The sequence below is a fragment of the Capra hircus genome, chromosome 18 (genome assembly GCF_001704415.2).
Source record: "Capra hircus breed San Clemente chromosome 18, ASM170441v1, whole genome shotgun sequence".
NCBI classification, from domain to species: Eukaryota; Metazoa; Chordata; class Mammalia; order Artiodactyla; family Bovidae; genus Capra; species Capra hircus.
Window position 1 is genome coordinate 55,429,987 of NC_030825.1, and position 25,950 is coordinate 55,455,936.

The window sequence follows — 25,950 nt, forward strand, 5'->3', positions numbered from 1 at the left end:
GAGACCCGGGGACCGCGAGGCGGGGGACAGAGGCGCGCGGGGGGCCCGGGCCCGGGCGGCGGGGGCGGCGGGGGGCGCGCGGCGGCTCCCAGCGCGGTGCGGGGTCCCGGCGTTGGCGGGCCGGAGGGATGCTGGCGGCTCCGTCTCGCTCTCTCCCCCTCTCCCGGTCTCTGCCTCTCTCTGTGGTCACATCCGGAAGTTCCACAGCGGAGATGCTTAACCCGCTGTCCGCCGGCGGCTCGGCCGCGGGCCGGGCGGGGCGGGGCGGGGGCGTCCGGGGCCTGCCCCCCTCCCCCTCCGCGCTCCCCGGGGCCGCGGCCGCTTTCGGGGCGGCTTTTTGTACCGGAGCCTCCGCGCGTCTGGTGCGCCCGGGTCCCCACCCCTCCGGCCTCCCTCTCTCCGCGGCGCCCCCTCTCCCGCCACCGCGCTCGGGTCTTCTCCGCCTTCTCCCCCTCCCGGCCGCCCCGGGTCCTTGTCTGTCTGTCTGTCTCTCTCTCCCCCTTTTCCACCCTTCCCCGTCTCTCTCTCTCCATCTCCCTGCTTCACTCTTTTCCTCTAGATCTTCAAGTCTGTCTTCCTGTCTCTCTCTTTGTGTCTCTGTCTCTCGCTGTGTCTCTCCTTTTCTCTCTCTCATCTCTGCCCCCTCGCCAAACATCTATGCCTCTCTCCAGACCCCCCAGACTCCCCACAGCCCCCTTCCCGCCTCACCTTTTCCTTGCTCTCTCTTTCTCCCTGTCTGTCTGTCTGTCTGTCTCTGACTGTGAGACAGATCAGAGGAGAACCAGAGGCTGGAAGTCACCAAACCCCTTTTTCTACTTTCTCTTCTTGCTCCAGACCACCCCTCCCCACCCCGCAACTTCCCACCTCTGGGAGAGGGACACTTATGTGCTTCCCTGAAGCCATCTGTGTGGTGTGTGTGTGTCTTTGTGCCTGATGGTTGGTTCATGCCTGTTACGGGTGTGTTGTTTCTGTGTATGAATATGGTGAGTTTGGGGTGTTTAAGTGTGTATGCCTAGAAACCTCACTCTGTCCCTCTGCCCACTTTTGACCTCTGCCTTTTGCAAGTTTCTTAGCCTGTATCCCCCTCAGCGGTTCTCAGGAGTTTGTGATGGAATCTCTGAAACTGAAGGTTAAGATGTGGCTGGTTACACATCTGCTGGAGATCAAAGGATTCTCGGAGGAGCCTGGGGCCCAGGCAGCCTTTGAAACTGGTGTTCTAGTGAAATAAAGAAGGTATCTGCAACAGAAATTTATTGAGCACCTACCGTGTGCTGGGTGATGTTCTGGAGATGTCACAGGGAGCGAAGAACAACCTTTCCTGGCCTCCTGGCCCTCACATGCTCCTGGGGATGGTGTGGGGGAGAGAGGAGAGTCAGGTAAATAAATGCATAAGTATAAAATCACACTTGGAGGTGATAAGTGCTCTGAGATGAAGCAGAATAAAGACAGGGAGATGACAAAAGCTGGACAGGCAAGCCCTCAGGGGAGGTGTCATCTGAGGGGAAACCTGGAGAAGGGGATGGAGGGAGCTCTGCAGGTGTCTGCCTATCATGCCAGGCAGAGGGATGGCAGGTGCAAAGGGCCTGGGGCAGGAATGTTTTCCAGGCCAGCAAGGGCAGGAGGGGGCATGGGGAGGGAGAGCAAGACTTGGGATTCATTCTCTCACTGGCTTTTTCTACAGTAGGGTCTTTGGAAAAAAAAAAAAAAGACGGCATGTATTTTGTTTGTTGATTTTAAAATTTTATTTATTTTTGCTTGTGCTGGGTCTTCACTGCAGTGTGCAGGCTGCTCTTGTGGAATGCGGGTCCAGTACTTACAGCACGCCGGCTCAGTGGCTTAGGTGCTCCGCAACACGTGGAGTCTTCCTGGACCAGGGACTGAACTGCGCTGGGAGGCAGATTCTTTGCCACTAGGCCACCGGGGAAGTCCTTACATGTGTTTTTCCTTGATTTTTTTTCACTTTATTTCTGGCTGTGCTGCATCTTCACTGCTGCATGCAGGCTTTCTCTAGTTGCGGCGAGCAGGGCTGAGTCTCCAGTTGCGGGCCATGGGCTTCTGGCTGCAGTGACCTCTCTGGTTGCGGAGTACGGGCTCTAGAGCACAGGCCCACGAGCTGTGGTGCATGGACTTAGCTGCTCCTTGCCATGTGGGATCTTCCCGGACCAGGGATCGAACCAGCATCCCCTGCATTGCAAGGCGGATTCTTAACCCCTGGACCACTAGGGAAGCCCTTCAGGAGGGTCTTTATCTTCTGGTGACCTCAGATTCTCAAGGGGATGTGTAAGTGGGCATCAGGAGGCCTGTGAACTCCCTCAAGTCTTCCTGGCAAAGTATGGACCTGGTGCCTACGTGATTTTACAGGGAGATGGCCCATAGTTTTCATCCTATGGCCAAAAAGGATGTTTGACCCCAACAGCTAGAAACCATCACCCCAGAGGAAGAACTCTAAAAAAGAAATGAGGCAGAGATCCAGACAGAAGGGGACAGAAGTTGGAGGAGATGAAGACCCAGGGAAAGGAGGGGCAGAGGTGGGCAGACGGAGTCTGAGAGAGAGAAGGGGGCTGAGAGGGCTGGCTGGAGACCATACCCCCACCCCTGCTGGGCTCTCTAAGGATATTTTTATGACCCTCATAAACAGCTCCATCTCTGCCACACCCTGCTGCTCCCTCCTCATCCTGTCTTGTGGAAATTAAAGAAAACCACCCAGGCCCCGGGGAAGAGGGTGAGACCGCTGGAGTTACAGCAAGAAGGACTGAGGTCAGGACAGCAGCAGCACTTCCCAGAGCGGAAGGGCGAGGGTGATGGCCCGGCCCCCCAGCCTCCCAGGAAGGCCCCTCTCATCCACCCAGGGCTCAGCTTCACATCCACACGACCCACCCCCTTGCCTCTATCTCATCCAGGAGGACTGTCCCTGTCTTTCTCTGTGTCCCTGACTCTTGTCCTCTGACACCCCCCCCCCCCGCCTCGGCACACCATCAGCCTTCTTCCCTGGCCATCTCCAAGGATCTGGGGTCCACACCTACCTCAGATCAGCTCTTTCTTTTCTAAGCCTCAATTTCCCTGTCAGCTGACTGAGACAGGGGCCCGAGGGAGTGAGTGATGGCTACATGGTTAAACTGGAAGGTGCCGGGACATCCAGACTCCAGCCACCTTGACTGAGTCTGGGGTCCTCATCCCAATGGATGCTCCCCCTGAAACTCTCCCAGGCCTTGTTCCTCGGTGACACTGGCCCTTTAAGGAAGGCAGAGGGGTAGAGAAGAGCCTTTAATCACTGCCACACGCACCCCGCCCCCCAGATAGGGGTTTTGGAGCAGAAAATTAATTTAAATCACTTTTTAATTAAAGATGCAAAGCTCTTCTGGGTGCGCCCCCCTCTCCCCTCCCCCTACAGCCCTCAGTCGAGGCTTAGGGTGGGGGAGTCTGGGATCTAGGCCCCCAGCTTTGCTTTGGATCTGGAGGGGCGTGCTGAGGTCCCCAGGCCCAAGCTGGTCCTGAGGACAAGAAGGATGGCCCATCTGATTGTGATGGGGGTCGGGGGTGGGGGGAGTGGATGGAAGGAAGGAAGCAGTTGTGTCTTAACTGGGTGGGGGTCTGGGTGAGGCCCATTTGGGGGGCTCAGTGGCTCGAGGAGAGGTGAAAACAGAGCAGCGGAAAGAGAGAAAGAAGGAAAGGGGGTCAGCCCAAGTCCCAGAGCAATGCGGAGACAGGAGAGAGGAGGGGGAGAGACCGAGGAGAGAGAGGAAGGGAGGGACACACAGAGAGACAGAGACCAGAGTTATTCCTCTCGTCACTCTGAGCTCAGCCCCCAAACAAGGAGGAGGGGCTCGGACTCTGGAGCATAAATCTTTTTAATTAAAGAGAAGAGCAGGGGAAAATAGGACTGTCTGGGAGAGAAACTGATGGGAAAGGCCAGAGGCTGGAGAGGGGACGAGAAGGGAGGCTGGCTCTCTCACTCCCTCTGCCCCAGTCTGTCTCACCCGGACACACACACACACACACACACACACACACACACACACACACACACCAGCCCAACTCTCTGCAGAGCTGTCTCCCTTCAATGGTTCTTGGCTGGACCCTTGGACCCTTAGTCCCAGGCAGGGGAGGGTGCCAGTGTCTGCTGGCTGTCCGCATCCGTGAGGTGCTGTGTGGGCCCCGGTGTGCAGGTATCTGGAAGCCTCTTACCTGCTCTCATGCCTTTCTCTCTGGATGTGCGTTTGGGCTTCCCTCGTGGCCCAAATGGTAAAAGAATCTGCCTGCAATAAGGGAGACCTGGGTTCAATCCCTGGGTGGGGAAGAACCCTTGGAGGAGGGCATGGCAACCCACTCTAGTATTCTTGCCTGATGAATCCCCATGGACAGAGGAGGCTGGTGGGCTACAGTCCATGGGGCCTCAAAGAGTCGGATACGACTAAGCGACTAACACACTCTCTGGATGTGTGTGTCTGGATGTGTTTCTTCATCTGTATGTGTGTGCGTGTGAGTGCATCTCAGCAGAGGCACAGACTCCCACGTGAACACCAGCCTTAGGAGGGATCTCAACCCCTAACCTCATCCCAGGCCTTAGACCCCCCCTGTTGATCTGGGGGACCTCCCAGGTCTCCCCAACCCCGGTTCCTCGGTTCCTCCAGCGTGGCATCCAAGCTGTCAGTGGGTGGTGGGGAGGAACCCTGCCAGGAGCCGCTCAGCACTCCCGCATCTTCTCTCTTGAGCCTGCCCGCTCCCTACCTCAGTTTCCCCCTTTTGTCATCAGCTGTGTCCCCCTTTGCCCCCTCCCCCACTCCTGGTCTCTCTCTGAGGGTCTGTATCTCAGAGGTAGGGGAAGACAGGGTCCTGAGTCAGGGGCCCCCTGTGGCTGTGTCTGTCTTGGGTGTCTGTCTTTCCAGCCACCTGCCTCACGTCTCTCTCGCTCTACTTTTCTTTCTCTCTCTGTCTCTCTTTCTCTGGACAATCTCTCCGTGTCTCCATCTCTCTCTCCTGCTCCCAATCTCTCCTTGTCTCTTTCTCTCCCGCCGCTGCCCCCACTCCGTCGTCTCTGGGGACCCGTGTCTCTGGCCTTTGTCTCTGCACCTCTCTGCGCCCCCACCCCTTTCTCTGAGTTTCTGCCTTCCTGCACCTCGCTGCCCAGGCCTCTCGTAGACTCCTCGCCAGTTCCTCCCCCTGTGCCTGGCCCGGCTCCAGGAGAAGGAAACATTTATCTTGATGGGCGCCCCCCGCCCCAGCCCACGCCCGCCCCTCCTGCCCGCCGCCAGGCCATCCATCACCAGAGCTGGTGACTCCGGCGGCTCATTTGTCACCCGCTGCCTGCCGCCCCGCCAAGCAATCATACCATTAGCCATGGCTCGGCAGAGGCCACGGGGCGGACCGGGCCTGACCCGGGCGGGGGAGGGGCACAGGCCGCGACTCCCCCCGCCCCAGCCCCCTTCCCATCTCTCTGGCCTTTTTCTCTGAATCTGCCTCCTGTCTCCTTTCTGAGTCTCCCGCTTCACTCCTTTATCCTTGTCCCCCTCCTCTTCCCTTCCTCTTTCACTGTGTGCTTGGCTGTGTGTCTGTCTGTCCGTCTGTCCATCTGTCTCTGCATCTTTTTCTCTGTGTGCGTGTCTCTATCTCCATTTCTCTCACACATTCTCTCTTTCACTTTCCATCTCTTTTTCTGTCTCCCCTCCCCCACCCCCAGCCCCGTCTCTGTCTCTGGGGACCTCTGTCTCTCCATCTCTTTCTCTCTCCCTGTCTCCACCTCTATGCCCCAACCCTGGGTCCCTGGGGACTGTTTGTCTCTGTCTGTCTCTGCCCCTGGGTCTCTCTGTAACTCTCTGCCTCCGTTTCTCTCTAACTCCCTCTGTCTGTATCTCTCCGTTTCTCCCTTTCCCCGCCTTGCCCTGCTCAGGTCCGGTCTCTCCGTCTCTCAATCTCTGGTTTTCTCCTGCGCATCTCCAAGTGGTGGCCTCTCTTTGGCTTTGTGTGCTGGGTAAGAGGCCGGAGGATTACATTCAACCTGGGCCGTCTCTGCCGGACTCTCTCAGCCTCTCCCATCGTCCTCAGCGCTGCGTGTTAGGGCTCTGGCTTCCCTCTCCTCGTCCTCGTTCTCTGTCTCCTCGTCTTTCTCTGTTACCCTCCCCACGCCCGATGATGTTTTGTTCTGGGCCCTCTCCCTTCCCTGCTCCCTCCCCCCTGCCTCTTGTGTGTTCCCCTTCCCCTCCACCCTGCGGTCCCTCCTCTCCTGACCCCAGCTGCCCCCTTTCCATCCATCATCCTTGACATTTCCTTCCCTCCCCCTTAGGGAGAGAAAATTGCAGGGAGAGGGCAAGCGGGGAGGAGCTAGTCGGCAGGGGCCCTGGGAGCCCCTGGAGGCCTTCTCCCCGCCCCCCCCCCACTCCGGCCCCCTAGTCTTGAGTTGTCTGGAAGTCCTCCTGAGAGTCTGACTTCAGTCCTCAGGGGGATGGGAGGACACAGAGGAGATGCTGGGAGCAAGCCCATCCCTGTTGCTGGGATTGCAGAAGCTGAGTGCTGAGAAGGGAGCTGGGGTGTGGGGCCAGGGGAGGGAGGAGACCTGGGCACAATTGTGCCCCCCTCATTCCTTGGTGCCTAAGGAACTTCCATGGTGGCTCAGATGGTAAAATATCTGCCTGCAGCGTGGGAGACACGGGTTCGATCCCTGGGTTGGGAAGATCCCCTGGAGAAGGGAATGGCAACCCACTCCAGTTTTCCTGCCTGGAGACTCCCATGGATGGAGGAACCTGGCCGGTGACAGTCCATAGGATCAGAGAGTCAGACACATCTGAGCAACTAACATGCATTTTCCTGGGGGAAGAGGGAAGGCCCATTCACACCCCTCTGACCCAACAGCAGCCCCCAGCGCTGGCACCTGTGACTCCCCACTGAATGAAGCAGCCCTCCCTTTCATCAGCCGGGAGTTAATAAAGACCCCAACTTCTTTACTCCAGGTTGGGCTCCCAAAGAGGGTTCTAGAATCCCCAGTGGACCTCACTGCCCATAGGAAGTGGGTGACCCGTTCATCAACACACCCTTTAATGCCTTCCTTCCCTGTCTCTCCTCCAGTATTTCCTGGGATCACCTTACAAACAAGCCTGGGACAGTGGCCAGCCAGGGACATGGTGGATGAGCAGAAAGGGGGTAAAAGGAGAAGGGAATCCCCACCCTCGGCTGTGATGGTTAATTGTATACGTTCATTCGACTAAGCTATCGTGCCCAGAGTTAAGGAGATTACCCTCCATAATGTGGGTGGGCCTCACCCAATCCGTTGAATGCCTTAAAGAAAAACAGACTGAGGTTCCCCAAGCAAAGGGGAATTCTGCTTCCAGACTGTCTTCAGATTTGAGCTGCAACCTCGGTGCTTCCCCGAGTTCCACTGATTTTGGACTTTTCAGCCTTTACAATCACATTAGCCAATTATTTAAAATAAATCTTTTATTACCTGTTTATCCATGCATCCTATTGGTTCAGTTTCTCATGCTACCACGTGGATGGACCTTGAAAACGTTACTCATGCTGAGTGAAAGAAGTCAGTCGCAAAAGACCACGTATTGGACTTCCCTGGTGGTTCAGTGGCTGAGAGTCCGCCTGCTAATGCAGGGGACGCAGGTTCGATCCCCGGTGTGGGAAGATCCCACGACCCGTGGAGCAAATAAGCCCAGGTGCCACAACTACTGAAGCCTGTGTCCTGCGACAGGAGAAGTCACCGCCGTGAGAAGACCGTGCACCCCAGCTAGAGCGTAGCCACCGCTTGCAGCGACGAAGACCCAGCACAGGCAAAGATGCATCCACGAAGAAAATGCAAACACTGAAACAAAACCCCACATATCGCAGGATGCCATTTACATGAAATATCCAGAATAGGCAAATCCACAGAGACAGGAGGAAGATTAGTGGCTGCCTGGGGCAGGGGTGGAGGGGCGAATCGGGAGTGGCTGGGTATGGGGGTTTGCTCGAGGGTGGGGTGTGATGAGAAAGACCTGGAACTAGACAGTGATGGCGGCTCCACAACGTGCCCTTGAAAACGGCTAGAACAGTACATTTTATGTGAAGTGTTCTTGTCATTTAGTCACTGAGTCGTGTTCCAGCTGTTTGTAAACCCATGGATGAGAGCCCACCAGGCTCCTCTGTCTGTGGGATTCTCCAGGCAAGAATACTGGAGTGGGTTGCCATTTCCTCCTCCAGGGGATCTTCCCAACCCAGGTCTCCTGCATTGCTGGCAGATTCTTTACCACCTGAGCCACCAGGGAAGCCTCAATTATAAGCATGTGAAGTGTATTTCATCATAATTTTTTTAAAAAGAGTTCAAGATATAGAGATCTATAGAAACTCACAGACAAGTGGCAGTGGTGAATTAACTCCAGACACGGCGTAGTTGCTGCTGTAACAAATCAGCCCAACATCAATGGCTTATAACAGCACAGCTTTATTCTCTCACAGTTCCAGAAGCTGAAAGTCCAAAATCAGTCCCCATGGGCCAAAATCAAGCAGGGCTACAACCCCTCTGGAGGTTCCAGGGGACAATCAGTTCCTTGCCTCTTCCAGCTTCTGGGGGCTGCAGCATTCCCTGGCTTGTGGCCACGCTGCTCCAATCTTCAAGGCCAGCATCTTCAAATCTCTGCCCCATCTCCACACGGCCTCCTCCTCTGTGCGTGGCACTGTCTCCTGTCTGTCTCCCCCTTCTGAGGATCCACGCTGATCCAGGCTGATCCCGGATCATCTTCCCATCTCAAGATCCTTAACGTAATCACACCTGAAAAATCCTGTTTTGTCATACGAGTGAACACATTTCACAGTCTCCAGAAATCAGGACGTGGATGTCTTCTTGCAGGGTTGGGGGGGGGTGGCGTCTATCATTCAGCCTACCACAGATGGTCTCCAACAACTCCTCCCCTTCTTCCAGGCACCCTCTCCACCCACTGAGAGGCGGTGTCTATTACCCCGCCCCTTGAATCCTGTGACTTGCTTTGACCCAGGGGATATGGCAGACATGGGCTTACAGCTTTCAAAGCAGCTCTCTTGGAATCCAGACACCATGCCCTAAAGAGTTCACTTAGCCAAGGGGGCTCCAGGGAGAGCTGAAGTGGCCCAGCCCACGGACAGTACCCACTGCCAGCCACAGATGAAGGCACCTTGCACGTTCGAACCCCAGCCAAGCTCCAAGATGAACGCAGCCACACGGTGACCTCAGCCACCAGCAGCAGCAACACACAGAATTGTGAGGATCATTGTTTTAAGCCACCAAGTTTCAGGATGGTTTGCTGCTCAGTCATAGATAACTGTTACACACAGAGAGACACAGACACGGGGGAGGTGGGGGGCGGGGGGAAACTGACACTTGGAAAGAGAGAGAGAAAGAGGGAAGGCATGAAGACACAATCGAGAAAGCAAAGCAGAGACACACAGAGGGGAAATTAAGGAAATGGAGGAGACAGCATCAAAGAGAGACAGAGACCTCTGGAAAGAGACAGACAGGGTGGTGGGGAGGGAGACAGCAGTGCACAGACAAGATACAAAAGAAAGGGAAACAGAAATTGTCAAGAAAGACACGGGCTCCGGTCAACAGCCCCAGCTCAGCTTTCAGCTGACAGTCAGCATCAACTGTCAGCCATGCGAGGAAGTTATCTTAGGAGTTAGTGGGTTTTGCCTTCATACCTGTAGTCTCATCTGACAGCTGATCACAATTGTGAGAGAACCCAAGTCCACCCAGAGAGGCTAAGTGAACTGGGGCCAACCACAAGACCACAAGAGATAACAACTTGTCATTTTTAAGTCGCTAAGTTTGGGGTGGTTGTTAGGTAACAACACGTACCCAGGATGAGATGCTTGGAGTGTCACAGAAAGGTGGGTGAGGAAATTGAGGGATTAAGGGGAGGTTTTAGGCTGAAGATTTATTTGGATGAAATAGACTAAGGACTCAGGGAACTGTTAAGACAGATGAAGCAGAGGAAATGTGCATTTCAGAGTCTGGGAACGTTAGAGGATCAGGACTGGATCCAGATGAAGACCTTAATCTCAGAACAGGTGATGCACAGACTTAGACAACAAGCTGATGGGTGCCAGAGCGGGGGAAGGATCGGGGAAAGGGTAGTTAGAGAGTTTGGGATGGGCATGTACACATGGCTGTGTTTACAATGCATAACCAACAAGGACCTACTGTACAGCATGTGGAACTCAGCTCAGTGTTGTGTGGCAGCCTGGATGGGAGGGGAGTTTGGGGGAGAACGGATACACGTATATGTATGGCTGAGTTCCTTCGCTGTTCACCTGAAACTATCACAACATTGTTAATCGGCCATACCCCAATACAAAATGAGAAGGTTTAAAGAGCGGGCGATACAAAGAATCTGGGGCTCTTTGGCATTAATTTCAGTGGTGATTTCATACCTAGAATCTGATTGCTTTTCAGAGCATCAACTCTATGAGTTTCTGCAAAGCTTTCTGCAGAAGAGACTGTCCATTGCTCCTCAACATCCAATCTCTCATCTTTCTTTAAAAATCCTCTATGACTTTCAGCACGATGACTCAGAACTAAAACGATATTTTCCCTAGCTCCTCTTCCAGCTCAGTGAAGCCAGATGGTTCAGACCTGGACACTAAGATGTCGAAGGAAGCGATACGTGGAACTCCTGGGTCAAAGCCTTGCAGAGGATGGTCGATCCGGGACCTCTCCTCCCCTCTCCCTCCTTCCGGCGGCACGATGACGTCACGGAGGTGCGCCATCTTGGACCACATAGCTGAGGGTCATAGACCAGCTCTGTCAGAGTGACTAGTAGAGCAGCTGCTTTGCTGCTTCCCTGGCAGCTCAGACAGGAAAGACTCCGCCTGCAGTGCAGGAGACCTGGGTTCGATCCCTGGGTCAGGAAGATCCCCTGAAAAAGGGAATGGCAACCCACTCCAGTATTCTTGCCTGGGAAATCCCATGGACAGAAGAGCTACAGTCCCTGGGGTTGCAAAGAGTCGGACAGGACTGAGCGACTAACACGTTCACTTTCCTGAAATAGAGCTGCAGACCCAGCTGTAACTGTTACACAAGAGAGAAGTAAATTCTAATTTTACTTAAACCACTACTATTTTGGATCCCTGCTAGTCACATCTAAACTCATACCTAATTGCTATTAATAAAAATATGAATAAGGGAGCTCTTACGGGGCTCCCCTGGTGGCTCAAAGGGTAAAGAATCTGCCTGCAAATGCGGGAGACCTAGGTTTGATCCCTGGGTTGGGAAGATCCCCTGGAGAAGGAAATGGGAACTCATTCCAGTATTCTTGCCTGGAGGATTCCATGGACAGAGGAACATGGCGGGCTATAGTCCATGGGGTCGCAGAGTTGGACACGACTGAGCGACTAACGTTTTACACTTAAGAGGGCTTACATAGAGCACCTCTCCAGATTCCAGAAACCAGCCCGGCAGGATAGGAGTGGGAACATCTTATCTTCTAGCCCCAGACTGCCCACCATCCCTTGTCTGTTTCCCTATACTGTGCACAGCCTTGTTAATATCTCCTTTTTAACCTTTGCCTAAGTCACCCAGTTCGGTGACATGGGCGTCCTGCGGTGTCTTACTACAGAGTCCTTGCCCTCTTGTGGCACCCTGGCAAGTCCCTCTGGCACCCTGTTGGGCATCTGTCCCCTCCACCACACTGTCAGCCTGGGAAGAACAGGGCCCAGCGACATTTTGGTCCCTGCAGTGTCCCATGCACAGTGCCAGACACAGGCAGGCACCCAATGGACAAGAGGATGAAAGAATCCCAGGGTCTGCAGGGAGAGGAAGGCATACTCCCCCTGTCTATTTCTTGTCCCCTGGGCTTGACGATTGAACAACTGGGACTCAGGTGACAAAGCAGGTCACGGGAAGTCTTGCATTTCTCTGTCCTTTTGAGGCTAGTTGTTCCTGGATGGGGTGTATGTGTGTAAATGAGCAAATAAACTGGAAAGTAGAACTATTCCCACCTCCTAAGCTCTTGCTTTGTTGTTCACTCACTAAGTCGTATCCGAGTCTCTGGGACCCCATGAACTGCAGCACACCAGGCTTCCCTGTCTTTTACTATCTCCCAGAGTTTGCTCAAACTTGATGTCCATTGAGTCAGTGATGCCATCCAACCATCTCACCTTCTGTAGCCCCCTGACCTTCTTGCCTAAGCTCTTACTGTTGTTAGGTATTAGTCTAAAAATATATATATGTATATTTAATACAATAATCATACAATTAAATACAATACAATAATCCTGTGAAACAGGGACTTCTTATTATTAGTTCTTATTATTATTAGGCACTATTAGTTCCTATTATTATTGAAAGTGAAACTGTTAAAGTCGCTCAGTTATCTCCAACTCTGTGACCCCATGGACTGTAGCCCGCCAGGCTCCTCTGTCCATGGGATTTCCCAGGCGAGAATACCAGAGTGGGTAGCCATTCCCTTCTTCAGGAGATCTTCCTGACCCAGGGACTGAATCCAAGTCGGCCCCATTGCGTGCAGATTCTTTACCATCTGAGCCACCAGGGAAGCCCCATCTTATTATTCTATTATCCCCATTTTCCAGATGAAGGAACTGAGACAGTAAAGCATTATGCTCTCTCATTTCCTATGACAAAGAATTCAAACCGCTCCCAAGCTGCCCCTGGGAACCCCTTGTATCCAGGCGAGGAACATGGCGTTGCTGGTGGGGTGAACTGGCATCTGTGATGCTCTTTTGTCACATCCCAAGCCCCGGAAACGCCCCTGTTTGAAGCAGAGACCTCACTCCTTTTCCTGTCCCCAGGCTCACACCTTTCCCTGCCTCTGTCCCCACTGTCCTGGTTCACGTCTGGTAGAATTAGAGGTGTCCTGCTCCCGCTCTGCACCCTGGACGTCATCTCTGCCCGTCCTCGCTGTGGGACTGTGGGCAAGTTGCTTCCTCTCTCTGAGCCTCAGTTGCCTCAGTAGAAGGAACTGACTCAGGACTGATGGCAGACCACGTAAGGCTGAGCCCAGCACAGTGCCAGCATCATGGCCCTCCTTAGTGCCCGCCGCTGTTGGCACTGTTCTCACCAGCTTCAGACCCCTTGCCTTCTGTGCCCTCTTGCCCCACTCCTCTTCCCACCTTGTAGGAAAAGCCCTCTCAGGCCCATAACTCCCTCTAGAAACTCTCTCTCAAGATTCTCCCAACTCTGATCTACATGCTCTGAGTCAGCTTCCCCACCTTCTACCCACTCCTCACTCTACTTCAGTCTGACTTCTGCTCCCACATTCTCCCCTCAACTGCTTACATCAAGCTCTAAACCCAAGGGAAGCCTCTAAGCTCTCATCTTCCTCCACTTCTTCACGGCCTTGGGTCCTGCTGACCATGCCCTCATTCTAGAAACTGCTCTTGGCATCACCCAAGCGCTTCCCTGGCCATGGCCCCACGCCACCCAGGAACTTGGTTTCCCATCAACTTCTCTGTCTTCTTCTCCTCGACAGGTCTCCCACCTTCCATGTGGCCCTTAGATGTTAGGGGTCCTCAAGGCCACTGCTTTCTTCTCCTGCTACCCAGGCCCCAGGGCAGCCCCACCCCCTCCGGTGGCTTGGTGACACCTCCTTGCCAACAAATCCTGAATCTCTCTCAGGTGCAGCTCCCTGGGCTGAGCTCAAGGTGTCCCCCCGCACCCTCCCCCACGTCTCTTCACACTCTAGATGTCTCACAGGCATCTCACGTTCGGCATGAACTCACCTGAATCCTCTAAGCCTGTCCTTTGTACTTATCCCCACTTGGCTCTCCAAGCCCTCACTCTCCGGGCTGGAAATTCTTCACACTGTCCAGTCCCTCCCTCCCAGATCCACTCCCCACGTGTCGACACTCCATTCTTGCCTGTAGGATTCAACCACTTGCAAGACAACCAGTCATTAACTCACGAGGCTGGACACTTTTAAACAGGCCGTGCCCTTGATCAGGACACACACACACACACACACACACACACACACACAAATTCTCTGAGAAAGTTACCTGATTTCTTTAGGAAACCCATCAACCCCAGCTCTCTTCCTCAGGCAACGCAGGATCCTCTTTTGTGTTCCCAGGATACCCGATGACATAGAAGTTTGCGGCGGAGGGAATGGGGGCGTGGCTAGGGAAAGTTTCTGGGTGGCGTGGGGCCGTGGCCAGGGAAGCGCTTGGGTGATGGGTGGGGGCGTGGCCAGGGAGGCTCCTTGTGGAGGGGGCGTGGCCAGGGAAGCTCTTAGGTGACGGATGGGGGCGTGGCTAGTGAAGCTCCCGGGTAATAAGTGGGGGCGTGGCGAAGGGAAGCTCTGGGCGGACCTTCAGAGTGGCTGGTGCAAGCGGGCGTGTCCTGCAGAGGATGCTGGGAACATGGAAAAACCCAGGTTACTTCGTGTATTTTCCAGTTGCCCAAATCTTAAAGACTTCATTAGCTCTCTCGTCGTGAATTCCAACCTCCCACGGGGAGGCCGTTTTTCCAGGCAAAATTTCAGTTTTATGGCAACTTTTACAGAAATCACAGAGACAGCGACTAGTGCTGATGAGCTGGGTGTAGAGAAGGGAGTAGGCAACAGGTCTGGAATGTTGGGGGTGATGCACAACAGGAGGATAGGACGCTAAACACCGGTGGGAAGCAGGGTGTTATGGGGGTTGCAGGGTCATCCTCAGGGTCCCAAGCAGTAGGCAGCACTCCTCAGACCCCAAGTATGTCCTTTGGGCAGGAAGCATCAACAGTAAGGAAATGTACATGGCCAGCCAACAGATAGGCGGCCTCCAAGGCTAAAAGCGCCCGCGCAGACCCCGCCCCCCGCCCCGCCCTCCCACCCACCCCCGCTCCCCATCAGGCAGAGATGTGGCAGCATTTGCTGGCTTGTAGCATTGGTCCTCTGGGACCCTCGGTCTCCTCTTCGAGGGTCCTGCCCGAATTGGCTGGCACTGAGGGCAAATTGAGCCTTCTAGATTGTCGGGGGAGATTGGCTATACTCCCGTGGATCCCCGGCCTCCTCCCCAAAGCCGCTTCTCACGGCTGGGGGTGTCTGCTGCCCTCTCAAAAGAAAAGTCTGTCATCCCCCACTTTCCCCAAGTCATGCACCCTCCCGCATCCCCCCTCCCCCAAACACACTATATACACACACAGGCCCCCTCCCCTCCAAGGCATGGCTGGGCTCTCAGAGGTAGTGGAGGCAAGTGGGGGCTCTGGAATGTGAGAAGTGACAGGTCCAAAGTGCGCCTCCTCCAGCTCTGAAACCCCAAACGTCTCCCCTTCCCTCCCTTCTCCAAGCCTCGAGAATTAGAGAATTAGCGTCCTCCCAAGGGCCTGAGTGGAGAAATCGGAGGTGGGGGAGGAGGGAGGTGTGTCCCCTCCCCCATGCACGCACCCACCTGTCCCCCTACCCCCCAGGCCGACGAAGCTCCCTGAGGGTTGGGGGAAGGCCTGAGATCCGTGACATCCTAGGATGGCTAGGCCTCCGTCAAGGGCCCCTCAGGGAGGGCTAAGTTCTGAGGTCCTGGGGCACAGGTTCCTGGAAGGAGGTGGGGGTGTTCCTCTTGAGGCTCGGGGACTTATGGGATAGAGCAAGGCTGGCAGTCTCAAGGGAGAGATGGAGAGGGTCACAGATGGGGGAGGGTTCTCGGGGGAGGGGCCTCCAGGAACATAGCCAGTAACTAACAGGGATGGGCAGGAGCTGCAGGTAACTGGAGGAGCTGTTCTTTGCAGGAGGACCTGGGGAGGCTCCGCAGGGGAAGAGTGAAGGCTGTTAGTGGGGACGGAGGACGGGGTGCGGGCAGTGGCGGGCGGGGGGCGGCGATCGCGTCCCTGGGGGACGGGGGGCCGAGTCCCCGGAGAGGAGGTTGCGTCTCCGGAGGACCAGGGAGATGCAGCCCAGCACGGATGCAGCGGTCTCGAGGCTGGAGGCCGAGTCCCTGCGGAGGCCCCTAGAAGCCCCGGATGTGGCAGTAAGCCTCGAGGCTGGCGAAGAGGATGTAGAGGAACCAGAGGCCCAGGAAGAGCGCGGTGGTGGCGAGCTTGGGGCCCCGCGGGCCGCCCAGCTCGCCGCCGATGTGCGGCCGGCGGCGGTAGAGCAGCACGGCGATGCCCACGAAGGCGAAGACGGTGAAGAGCGTGACGGAGAAGGCCAGCGTGCCAGTGCGCACCTCGAAGGGGCGGCCCTGCACCGCCCAGTACACGGCGGCCACCGACCAGGCCACGCCCAGGCCCAGGAACACGTTCACCGCGTTGGAGCCCGTCACGTTGCCGATGGACGCGTCGGCGCACTGGTCCTGCAGCGCCGCCACCTTGCTGGCGAACGTGTCTGCGGAGCGGGGACACCGAGGGTCAGAGGGGGCTCAGCGGGGGACACCCTCCCCCCATCGCAAGCATCGGTCAGTCACCTGGTTCCCAGATAGGCCCACCAGCACCCTGCTGACCCCGAGGATCCAGCGTGGTCAGAGCTCCAGCAGAGCGCCCCATGGATTCAATATGTCAACTGAATCCTTGCCCCCAAAGCCACCAATGGGATGTCCCATAGAACTAACGCGGTGGGAAATGGTAGAAACCAGACGATTTCCCCTTCTGGAGGTCTGGGCCCTTGATCCCACCCAGGGGGCAAAGTGAAAGTGTTAGTCACTCAGTCGTGTGGGACTGCCTCTTTGCAACCCCCATGGACTGTAGCCCGCCAGGCTCCTCTTGCCCGTGGGATTCTCCAGGTAAGAAAACTGGAGTAGATTGCCATTTCCTTCTCCAGGGGATCTTCTCCACCCAGGGATTGAACGTGGGTCTCCCGCACTGAGGGCAGATTGTTTACCATCTGAGCCACCAGGGAAAGCTAAAGTCAGTTGCTAGACCTGTGCCTGCTGGCCACAGGCCCGGCTGCCTGCTTTGTTATGGAAGGTGTCTACATCCGATGGAATACACTACCTGCTCTCTGGAACTCATCACCTGTCTCTAGGGGACCCACTGCCTGCTTTCTAAGGGACTGGTCTGCATGCAATGTCTGGATCCACTACCCACTGTCTGGAACTCAGCGCTTCTATGGGACCTGCTGTGTGATTTCTGTCAAGTCCTCACCTTAGTCTATGAAACCCTCTCCCATCACCTGTCTCTTCAATGGCCAGCCACGTTCTTTGTATGGAATCTATCATCTGGTTTTTACCATTTCCCACCACCTCTATGGGACATCTCACTATTTGCCTTGGGGCGAGGATTCCGTTGACACATTGAATCCGTGGGGTCCCCTGCCTACTTTCTATTATTCCCCACCACAGTCTCCATTTCTATGGGCTCTGCTGCTCGCTCTATATGGGGCTTGCTGCCTGCTTTCGATGGGAATCACTACCTGTTTCCCATGAACCTCCTCCTGCCTGTTTCCACAGGCCCGGTCACCCCATTGCCCCCTGCCTGGACAAATGTCAGGCCCCACCCACACGGCACCTCTTGCCCATCAGTTCCCTGCTTGGCTTCTGTCGAGCCTACAGCTTCGCTGCTCTGGCTTCCATCCATTTCTAGGTATCTTGCTAAGTTCGCAGGTCTCTAGAGTGGAGGGCAGGCCTCAGAACTGTTCACCTTGGTGGCTTTCTGCAGGCCCCATCACCTGCTTTCTGGGCCTACAGCGCCACCACCTGGCTGGTGAATGCCTTTGATGAGGAGGAAAAGAAAGGCGTCAGGCTCCGAGCTTTGTCTTCTCTCTCCTGTAAGAATTTCTGTCTGCGCCGCCTGGTTTCTCAGGGACCCTGCCTCAGACTTGGGGAAAAGAAGAGATTCCTGGCCATGGTGATTCAGTAGAATATATGCTGCCATCTCTGAGTCTTCTTTCTATGGCATTTCCTCCCATATCTGGTTTCTGCTCTGCCCCTTATCTTAGTTGAAGCTTTGATGGCTTTAACTGGTGGGGTTAAAGCCTGGTGGCCTGGTTCAGATCTGGTTCCTTGGCAGGGGGAGGGGAGGTGAATATTAATATCTTGTTTCTGTGGAACTCACTGCATGGTTTCTACGAAGTCCCCACCTTCTTGCTATGCCCCTCCCCTTCCAACACCGTCTCTTCAGTGTCCTGCCACTTTCTTCTGATAAAATCCATCATCTGGTTTCTACCATTTCCTATCACCCTACTTCTATGGGACATTCCACCTGGTTGCTTTCAGGGAGAATTCACGTCACATGGCTCAGGGGTTAAAAAAAAAAAATCCACCTGCCAGTGCATGAGATGTGGATTCAATGGGCCAGGAAGATCCCTTGGAGAAGGTAATGGCAACCCACTCCAGTATTCTTGCCTGGGAAATCCCATAGACAGAGGAGCCTGGTGGGCTACAGTCCATGGGTTCACAAAAAGTGAGACTCAACTTAGTGCCTAAATAACAACAACAAATTGAATCCATGAGCTCCCCCTGCCTAGATTCCATTGTACCCAGCTTCCTATTTCTAAGGGACCCACCAGACTTGGTTCTGTGTGATTCTACCACCTTATTTCTGCAGGGCCTTTCTCCGAGGCTCCTCCACCTGCCTAGCTTCTCTGAGACCCTCCCCCAACAAGTGGTCTCCCAAGAGGTTACCGGGGATGGAGGTGCCCAGGGCCACGAAGACAACAGCATTGACAGAGTCCTTGAGGCCAACGGTGCAGCCGAAGTGGGAAGCGAGGTCCCCGATGAGGGCGGTGAGCAGCCCGATGACCAGGATGCAGACACCGAAGCAGGCCCAGCCATGGCAGTACTCGGTGGGGGGCACGCAGGCAAACAGAACCTTCCAGAACACCGTCAGGAAGTGCATGACGTAGTCAAAGCACGACGGCAGCCGCTCCTCCCGGGACCCGTCCTCCTCCTCCTCCTCGTCCCCTGTGGGCACACAACCCAGCTGGGGCACACGCCCGTGCCTCCTTCCTCGACTACAGAGCCCCCCTTCTGTTCAACTTCCAGACAGTCTCACTCCCAGACGAATTACTTTCCCAGAATCCCTTTCAGTTAGGAGACTGTCTGGGCCCAGGTAAAAATATTCACTTTCCCAGAATCATCTGAAGCTAGAGGAGGCCGCGTGTCCAGCTAAAAATATCCAGTTTCCCAGGATCCCTTCTGCTAGGGGTGGCCAGATCCCTAGCTAAAGATATGGCTTTTCCCAGAAGCTTTTATGGTCACTGGTAGTCATGTCTGCACCTGGAAATGTTCACTTCCTCTGATTCATCGCAGCTGATGATAGCCACATGCTCAGCTAAACATGTTCACTTTCCCAGAATCCTCTGCACCTAGAGAGAACCCCGTACCCAGCTAACATTAGTCACTGCCCCAGAATCCCTTGAGGCTATCAACAGTGCTGTCCTCGGCTATAAATATTCACGTTCCCAGAATTCCATGCAGCCAGCAGCAGTCATGTCCTCAGCTAAACACTTGCTTCCCAGAATCCCTTGCAGCAGGGGCCATGTGACCCAGTCTGGCCAAGAGACATAAACAGAGGGTTTTGGAAAGCTCTAGCTTTCCCGATAGGGGTACTGATATCATGGGTGTGTTTTCTGAGTTTTGTAAAGGATGCGTCATCCTTAGAGTTGTTTGTGTCACCTATGGTGACCGAATTTAACCCACTTTTGACCTGCAGTGATTTGTGTAATGGGAAAGTGCAAATGAAATGTTTTCCAACCCTCACCCGAAACAGATAAGCAGAAAGCAATGAATGAGAAGCAATGAACACACTTGAGTGTGCCAAGAATTACATCTGGAGGGGTACTGATAAGAAACACTGTAACCCCTGACCAGCAGCTCAGAGCAAGGGAATAAAAGACCAGCCACCAAATGATGAAGCCACTTGCCATGGTCTCACCCACTGGCTCCTTGGACTGTCAAGGAGCAGAGGACAGCTGGTGGCCATGGAGACAGAGAGAGACTGGTGGATTTGCCTCATACATCCCTTTCCTACTTTTCCAGCTCACATAGCCACTTGGCTTAAATAAAATAAGTAAAATGGAATTGGGAATTAAAACTGCAAACGCAAATGCAACAGGCACTCTGCTCCTTTCTGCTTCCTTGCTTTTTTTTTTTTTTTCTTTCCCTGTCTGGAATATGGACTTGTGACCTGGAGGTACAGCAGCCATCTTGCAATCATGAGGGCAACAGCTGAGAATGGGAACGAGAAATAAAGAGAAGCCTGAGCCTTGAATGAACATTGCTAGGCTGCTGCTAACTTTTTATTGCCCCTTACAGATTTTTTTTTTGTTCCATGTGAGAGATAAACTAGTGTGCTTAAGCCACTTATGGTCAAATTTTCTGTTGTCTGTCACTGAATGAATCCCTAACTGACCACATGGCTCAGGCTGGAGCAGGAAGGACACACTCTTAGGAAGGAGGGGGCTGCTATCATTGCATCTCTTGGGGCTTCCCTCTTCCCTGTTCCAAATCCTGCCTTAGCTCTCCATTGCTCTCAGACCCAGGCCCACAGTCCCACACCTCCAGTACCCACAGGCTCTGGCCTCTGCTTACTTCTCCAGCACCTCTCATCTAGAGGGAGCTTTATGAGTATGCTGTGGTTCTGGATCTGACGTTTTGGTATCAAATGCTGGATCTGCTGCGTGATCTTGAATCAGTGTCTTAACCTCCCTGAGCCTCCAAATAGCTATTTGAGAAATGGAAGCAATAATTGGACCTGCCTCGAGAAGGCTGTGATGATTGCATGAGTCAGGCCCTGTGATGCGGTCTCCCTGGGACCTGGCACACCTCCACTGCGATTGCTATTGTTCTGGCCATTGCTGTTGAAGGCCTTTTCCAGTGCCTGGGGGGATTCAGAGATGCTCAAAACCAAGTCCAGCCTGCAAAGAACATTCCACCGAGAATGGGAGGTAAAGGAAATACCAAAGCTCCTCTACGAGCAAGGTGGGACGCGATTCATCCCCTAAGGAAGCGAGAACCAGAACGCTTTGTGTTCACAGGGGGAACCAAAAGCCATCTGCAGAACAAAGCACAGAAGGCTCAATCCCCAACCCGGATACTCTGGGGACGCTCATTAAATGAGTCCCCACAGGAAATGGACTTCAAAGCTGCCTGACACTCAACCCATCTTCACCATTATCATCATCATAGTGATTACTGTTACTGTTATTATTATCACTATTTCCTCTAATCACCTGCTTTCTATAGACCTGTGGCCTCCATGATCACCATCTCATGGCCACAGTTTCAGTTTTATGAACCTTCTTAGGTTCACTACGTCCCTACAGACATTGTCCTGGCTTCCCACTGTTCTTGAAGCTCAAATTGCTTGCCACATCCTCTGAAACCTTGCCTGACCCACCTCCTGCCAGTTTTTTATTTACTTATTTATTTGATCGTGTGGCATATGGAATCTTAGTTCCCCAACCAGGGATGGAACCCGTGCCCCCTGCATTGGGAGCCCGGAGTCTTAACCACTGGACCGCCAGGGAAGTCTCTCCTGCCAGTTTTGACAGCCTCAGCTCATAACCCCTCCCACCCTCTCCCACTTCCTTCTATAGGCTCTCTCTCTCCAGAAGCTTCCCTCATTTAAAACATTCCATGGCTCCCCACTGCATCTAAAATGACACCCCAGCCCCCTCCTGTGGCCTCTAAGGCCTTTGGGGTCTGGACCCTGCTACCTCCAACCTCACCCCAGTTCTCTTCTTCATGCCTGAAACCAATCACCGTCCCCAAATGTGCCATAATCTCCGACATTTCCATACGCATCACTTCCCTCCACCTGGCACTCTCTTCCTGGCCAACTCCTATTCCTATCTGAAAACTCAGATCAGATGCCTCCTCCTCCAGGAAGCCCTCCTTGACCTTCAAGCTGGGTCAGACACCTGGTCTGGGCTCCCCGAACCCAGGCCTGCGCACTCTGGCTCATCATTCTCTTGTGACAGGTCTGTGTCCCCTACTGGACAGTGAGCTCTGTGAGAACAGGGCCCAAGCTGTCATGAGCATTTCTTTGTCTCCAGCAATGTCCCTACATCAGACTGGGGTCAGAGAATCCCTTCACAGGTGGTGCTAGTAAAAAACCTGCCTGCCGATGCAGGAGACCTAAGAGACATGGGTTCAGTCCCTGAGTTGGGAAGATCCCCTGGAGAAGGAAATGGCAACCCACTCCAGTATTCTTGCCTGGAAAACCCCATGGACAGAGGAGCCTGGCGGGCTACAGTCCATGGGGTTTCAAAGAGCCGGACACGACTTAGCAACTGAACAGCAATGACAAAAACAAGTGTACTATTTAGGTACTCAGAGCTGATTGATTCTAATGCAAATAAATGTACAATAAAATAAACGCATGGATGATACATATATATAAAAGAAATAGATGTTGAAAGAAGAATGTGGCTCCAGAGGGGATGCCCCTTCCCTTCTATTAGGCTTCCAATCTGGTGTCTCTGGGCCCACTACCTGGTACTTTTCCATCCCTGATACCTGGCTTCTTCTGATCCCATCAACCAGTTTCTTTCTAACCACAGTTCCTTGTGTGTGTTTATTTTCCACCAGGGTTGGCCTCCCTGAAGAAAACCTGATGCTTGCAAGGGACAGAAGTACTGAGTTCCACCATGGCCCTTTCTCGATTCCCTGTGGGACTTCAGGCCAGTCCCTCCTATGTCTCTGGGCCTCAGTTTCCCCAATCTCTATCAAAAAGGGTCTCCAAGATAGCCTGTGAATCCATGTCATCATACATCTGGCCACAGGGGGGCAGTGTGGGCCTTCTGAGGTCTAAGGGGTGAGAACCACTGGGGTGGGAGAGTTGAGTGCCCTGGTGACTGTCTCCATGGTAACAGAGGAGCCCAGGCCCAGTACGGAAGGCGGCATCATTTAGCCTGTTTCCACCCTCCAATTGCCTGAATGCCAGGAGAAAGCCCAGGCTGGGACCCCTCCTTCCCACAGCGCTCCACCTCTGATCCTGTGTCCACCAACTTTCTGCCTCTCTCTGCCTTCTGCCTCCTCATTCTCTACATCTTTCATGTATCTGAAAGATGTCTCTGCATCTCTGTCCTTCCTCTGGATTCTGTGTGCTTTTCTGTGTGTCTGTCTGTCCTATTTGTCTGTCTGTCCTATTTGCATTCGTTCCCTGCCTTCTCCTTTGTCTCTCTGTGTCTTGGTCTTCTCTTTGCATTTCCCTGTGTCTCTCTTGTCTTCTCTCTGATCTTTTCTCCTGGTCCCTCTTCCCTTCCCCTTTTTATGTCTCTCTCTGTCTCTTCATCCCTCTCTTCTTCCTCTCTCCTCCCTCCCCACTTACCTGCGCTCACCGTAATTGCCTCTAAAAACTGCTCTCTCCACGAATGAGTCCCAATCACCAAAGCCAAGTTCGTTTTCTTGATGAGTTTATCCACCGTATTCTGGGGATGAGAGGGTAGGGAGAGACCATGGTCCATGACCACCTTAGGGCAGCTCCATGAGGGGTCCTGGGGATGGAGGCTCACACCCCATGCTCAGGGGTCCCCAACTTTCCATAGCTGGGTTCTACTAGCAAGAAGGGACAAGGGAGGCGTGTGCTGTCCATGGTGCTAACAGAGGGACGTGGAGGGTGCCCTCAGACCTTGGGTGCCCCTCCCTGTGACCCTCATAGTTGATCCCCTCTTGGACTATCCCCAAAGAAATGATCCAGGCAAGACTCCAGAAAAGTGGGCCCCCGGAAAATCACCTTAAAATCATATGACTCCTCAATGATGACTTCCAGTCGACAGTTTTCCCCGAGAACTGGCTTGCCCATTTCTGCTATCCTGCGAGCCTCTTCCTCCTCAGCCGTCAGTTTCCTGTCCCCGTCCCCTGCAGCATGAGGGGCAGGAGTTAGACTCCAGGGCACCTGCGATGCCTTCACTACCTCTTCCCATCCATAAAGAAAACACCGCTCTTCTCTGGGATGCCTCTTTGGTAAGGCTTCCTCAGCCTGTCCCTACCTCCCATCTGACCACCACTTTCCCCAACCAGAGGCCCAGCTCCCACACGCTGGTCCATGAAGTTCGGCTGGTGGACTCTGAGGTTCATATAGTAGAGGGGCTGTGTGACCATGGGCAGTGCCTTAGTCTCACTGTGCCTCAGTGTTCATATCTACAAAATGGGTACAATAACTACCAATCTCATAAGGTGGTTATGAGAGTTAAAGAAGTTAATTCATGTGAAGGGCTTAGAACAATGCCTGGCACACAATAATTAAAAAATGTTAGTTTATTATGATCACTGCCATCACCATTACCACCCTGTGGAAGAGGTTTTATATAATTATATATAATAGAAAATATATTATCTATCTATATAAATTTATATTGATATGTAAAATAGATTTATATTTATTACATAGATTAAATAGCATATATATATATGTATATATATATATATTATACTGACCCTTTGCTCCAAGCGCAGCACCGACCCAATCCTAGGTCTCAAAAGAAAGCCACCCACCAACCAAGAACATTCTCAAAACTATGCTTGAGTGAGAAGTGACTTTGATTGTGTTAAGCTATTGGGATTTGTGGGCTTACTTCTTACAGCAGCTTGTATTACTTACCCTAACTAATACAATCTTCAGCCTATCTCTAATCTTAACCCCCAACGTCAATTCTGATCTCAACTCCAAAACTACTCAGTCACTATCTCCAAGCCCCTGACCCTAGTCCCAATTCTCACCCCAAATTTCTGACCTTGGCCTCAGCTCTACCCTCAAATCCTTCAAACTCACCTCAAATTCCATACTTAGCTTCGACCTCAGTCTGGCCCCAGTTCTAATCAGATCCCATCACAAACTCAGAAGCCAATATCCGTTTTAATTTTAGCTTTGCTGCTGCTGCTAAGTCGCTTAAGTCTTGTCTGACTCTGTGCGACCCCATAGACGGCAGCCCACCAGGCTCCCCCGTCCCTGGGATTTGACCCAGTCCTAATACTGACCCCAGACCCCAACCCCAACCCGGTTCTATTCGACCCCAAACCTGATTCCTTCTGATGCCACCACAAACCCACATCAGATTCTATGACGGACTTTCTTCCCCATCTTAACTACAAACAAAACATGATCTTGGCCTTTAAGCCTCTGTCACCCCAATTTCACCCTGGTCCCACCAAATTGATCGCACCTGCAATCTGCCTCAAACCTGATCTGGAGGGGAGCTTGAGGCCTGACCCACCCCCAAGACCCTCCCTCCAGTGACCCCCCTCCCAAAGCCCAGAAGTAACTCCACTCACCTTGGTTGAGTAGCAGAGCTGGGGAGAGACAGAGACAGGGAGAAGGTGAGATCTTCTCTGGGAAGCTCAGATCCATGAACTTGAAGGGGCCACAACTGAATCTCCAAAGGTCCCCCAACCCTGGACCCCTTACCTCTCCCATAGCCCACCCATCACCCCTCACCTGAAATCCCTCGTTTAAGCCACTGTGGCTGGCCCAGCTCGATGAAGAAATTATCCTTTTTCTCATATTCCTCGTCATCAACTATCTTCACCTGAAGAGTTTTCCTGAAGGGAGAGGCAGAATCCCCAGCATAAGGCCCCCTCCCCATGACTCACCAATAACTCTCCCATTAGCCAATTGGTTTCTCGGGCACTCGCTCCATCTCAGGCTCTGTAATCTCATTTCATCCTCACAGCCACCCTGGGGGGAAGGTTCTCTGCTTATCCCTATTTGACAGAGACAAGCTCAGAAACATCTGAAGAAGCTGCTATTATTGTCCAGTTGCTCAGTTGAGTCCGACTCTGCGACCCACGGACTGCAGCATGCCAGCTTCCCTGTCCTTCACCATCTCCCAGAGTTTGCTCAAACTCATGTCCATCGAGTCAATGATGCCATCCAATCATCTCACCCTCTGTCGCCCCCTTCTCTTGTCCTCAATCTTTCCAGCAAAAGGGTCTTTTCCAGTGAGTCATATCTTTGCCGAGTTTGTATTGGATATTGACCTGAGGACCTCCCTCGTGGTCCAGTGGTTGAGATTCTGCACTTCCAATGCAGGGGCATGGGTTCAATCCCTAGTTGGGAACTCAGATCCCACACGTGGTGTGGTGTGGCCAAAACAAAAAGAGCAAATTAAAAAACTCAAAATAAGTATCAAC

The 25,950-nt window shown here is 53.5% G+C and overlaps 1 protein-coding gene across 3 annotated transcripts in view; it reads right to left on the minus strand.

Moving 5' to 3' along the window:
• SLC8A2 (solute carrier family 8 member A2) overlaps window positions 8,419-25,950 on the minus strand; it is a 40,280-nt gene continuing 22,748 nt past the window's right edge. Inside the window, exons 5-11 of one of the 3 annotated variants that reach the window (XR_001919534.1) lie at window positions 25,256-25,359; window positions 25,093-25,110; window positions 23,555-23,679; window positions 23,150-23,249; window positions 18,499-18,777; window positions 13,963-16,265; window positions 8,419-8,746 (exon numbers count right to left, since the gene is read on the minus strand). Coding sequence is in view for 1 of the 3 variants with exons in the window: in XM_018062676.1 (XP_017918165.1) it covers window positions 15,889-16,265; window positions 18,499-18,777; window positions 23,150-23,249; window positions 23,555-23,679; window positions 25,093-25,110; window positions 25,256-25,359 (1,003 nt within the window). In the remaining 2 variants the exon portion in view is untranslated. Of the gene's footprint in view, window positions 8,757-12,465; window positions 16,266-18,498; window positions 18,778-23,149; window positions 23,250-23,554; window positions 23,680-25,092; window positions 25,111-25,255; window positions 25,360-25,950 lie in introns of those variants that run through there. The other 2 variants (XR_001919533.1, XM_018062676.1) reach the window with 2 other exon arrangements.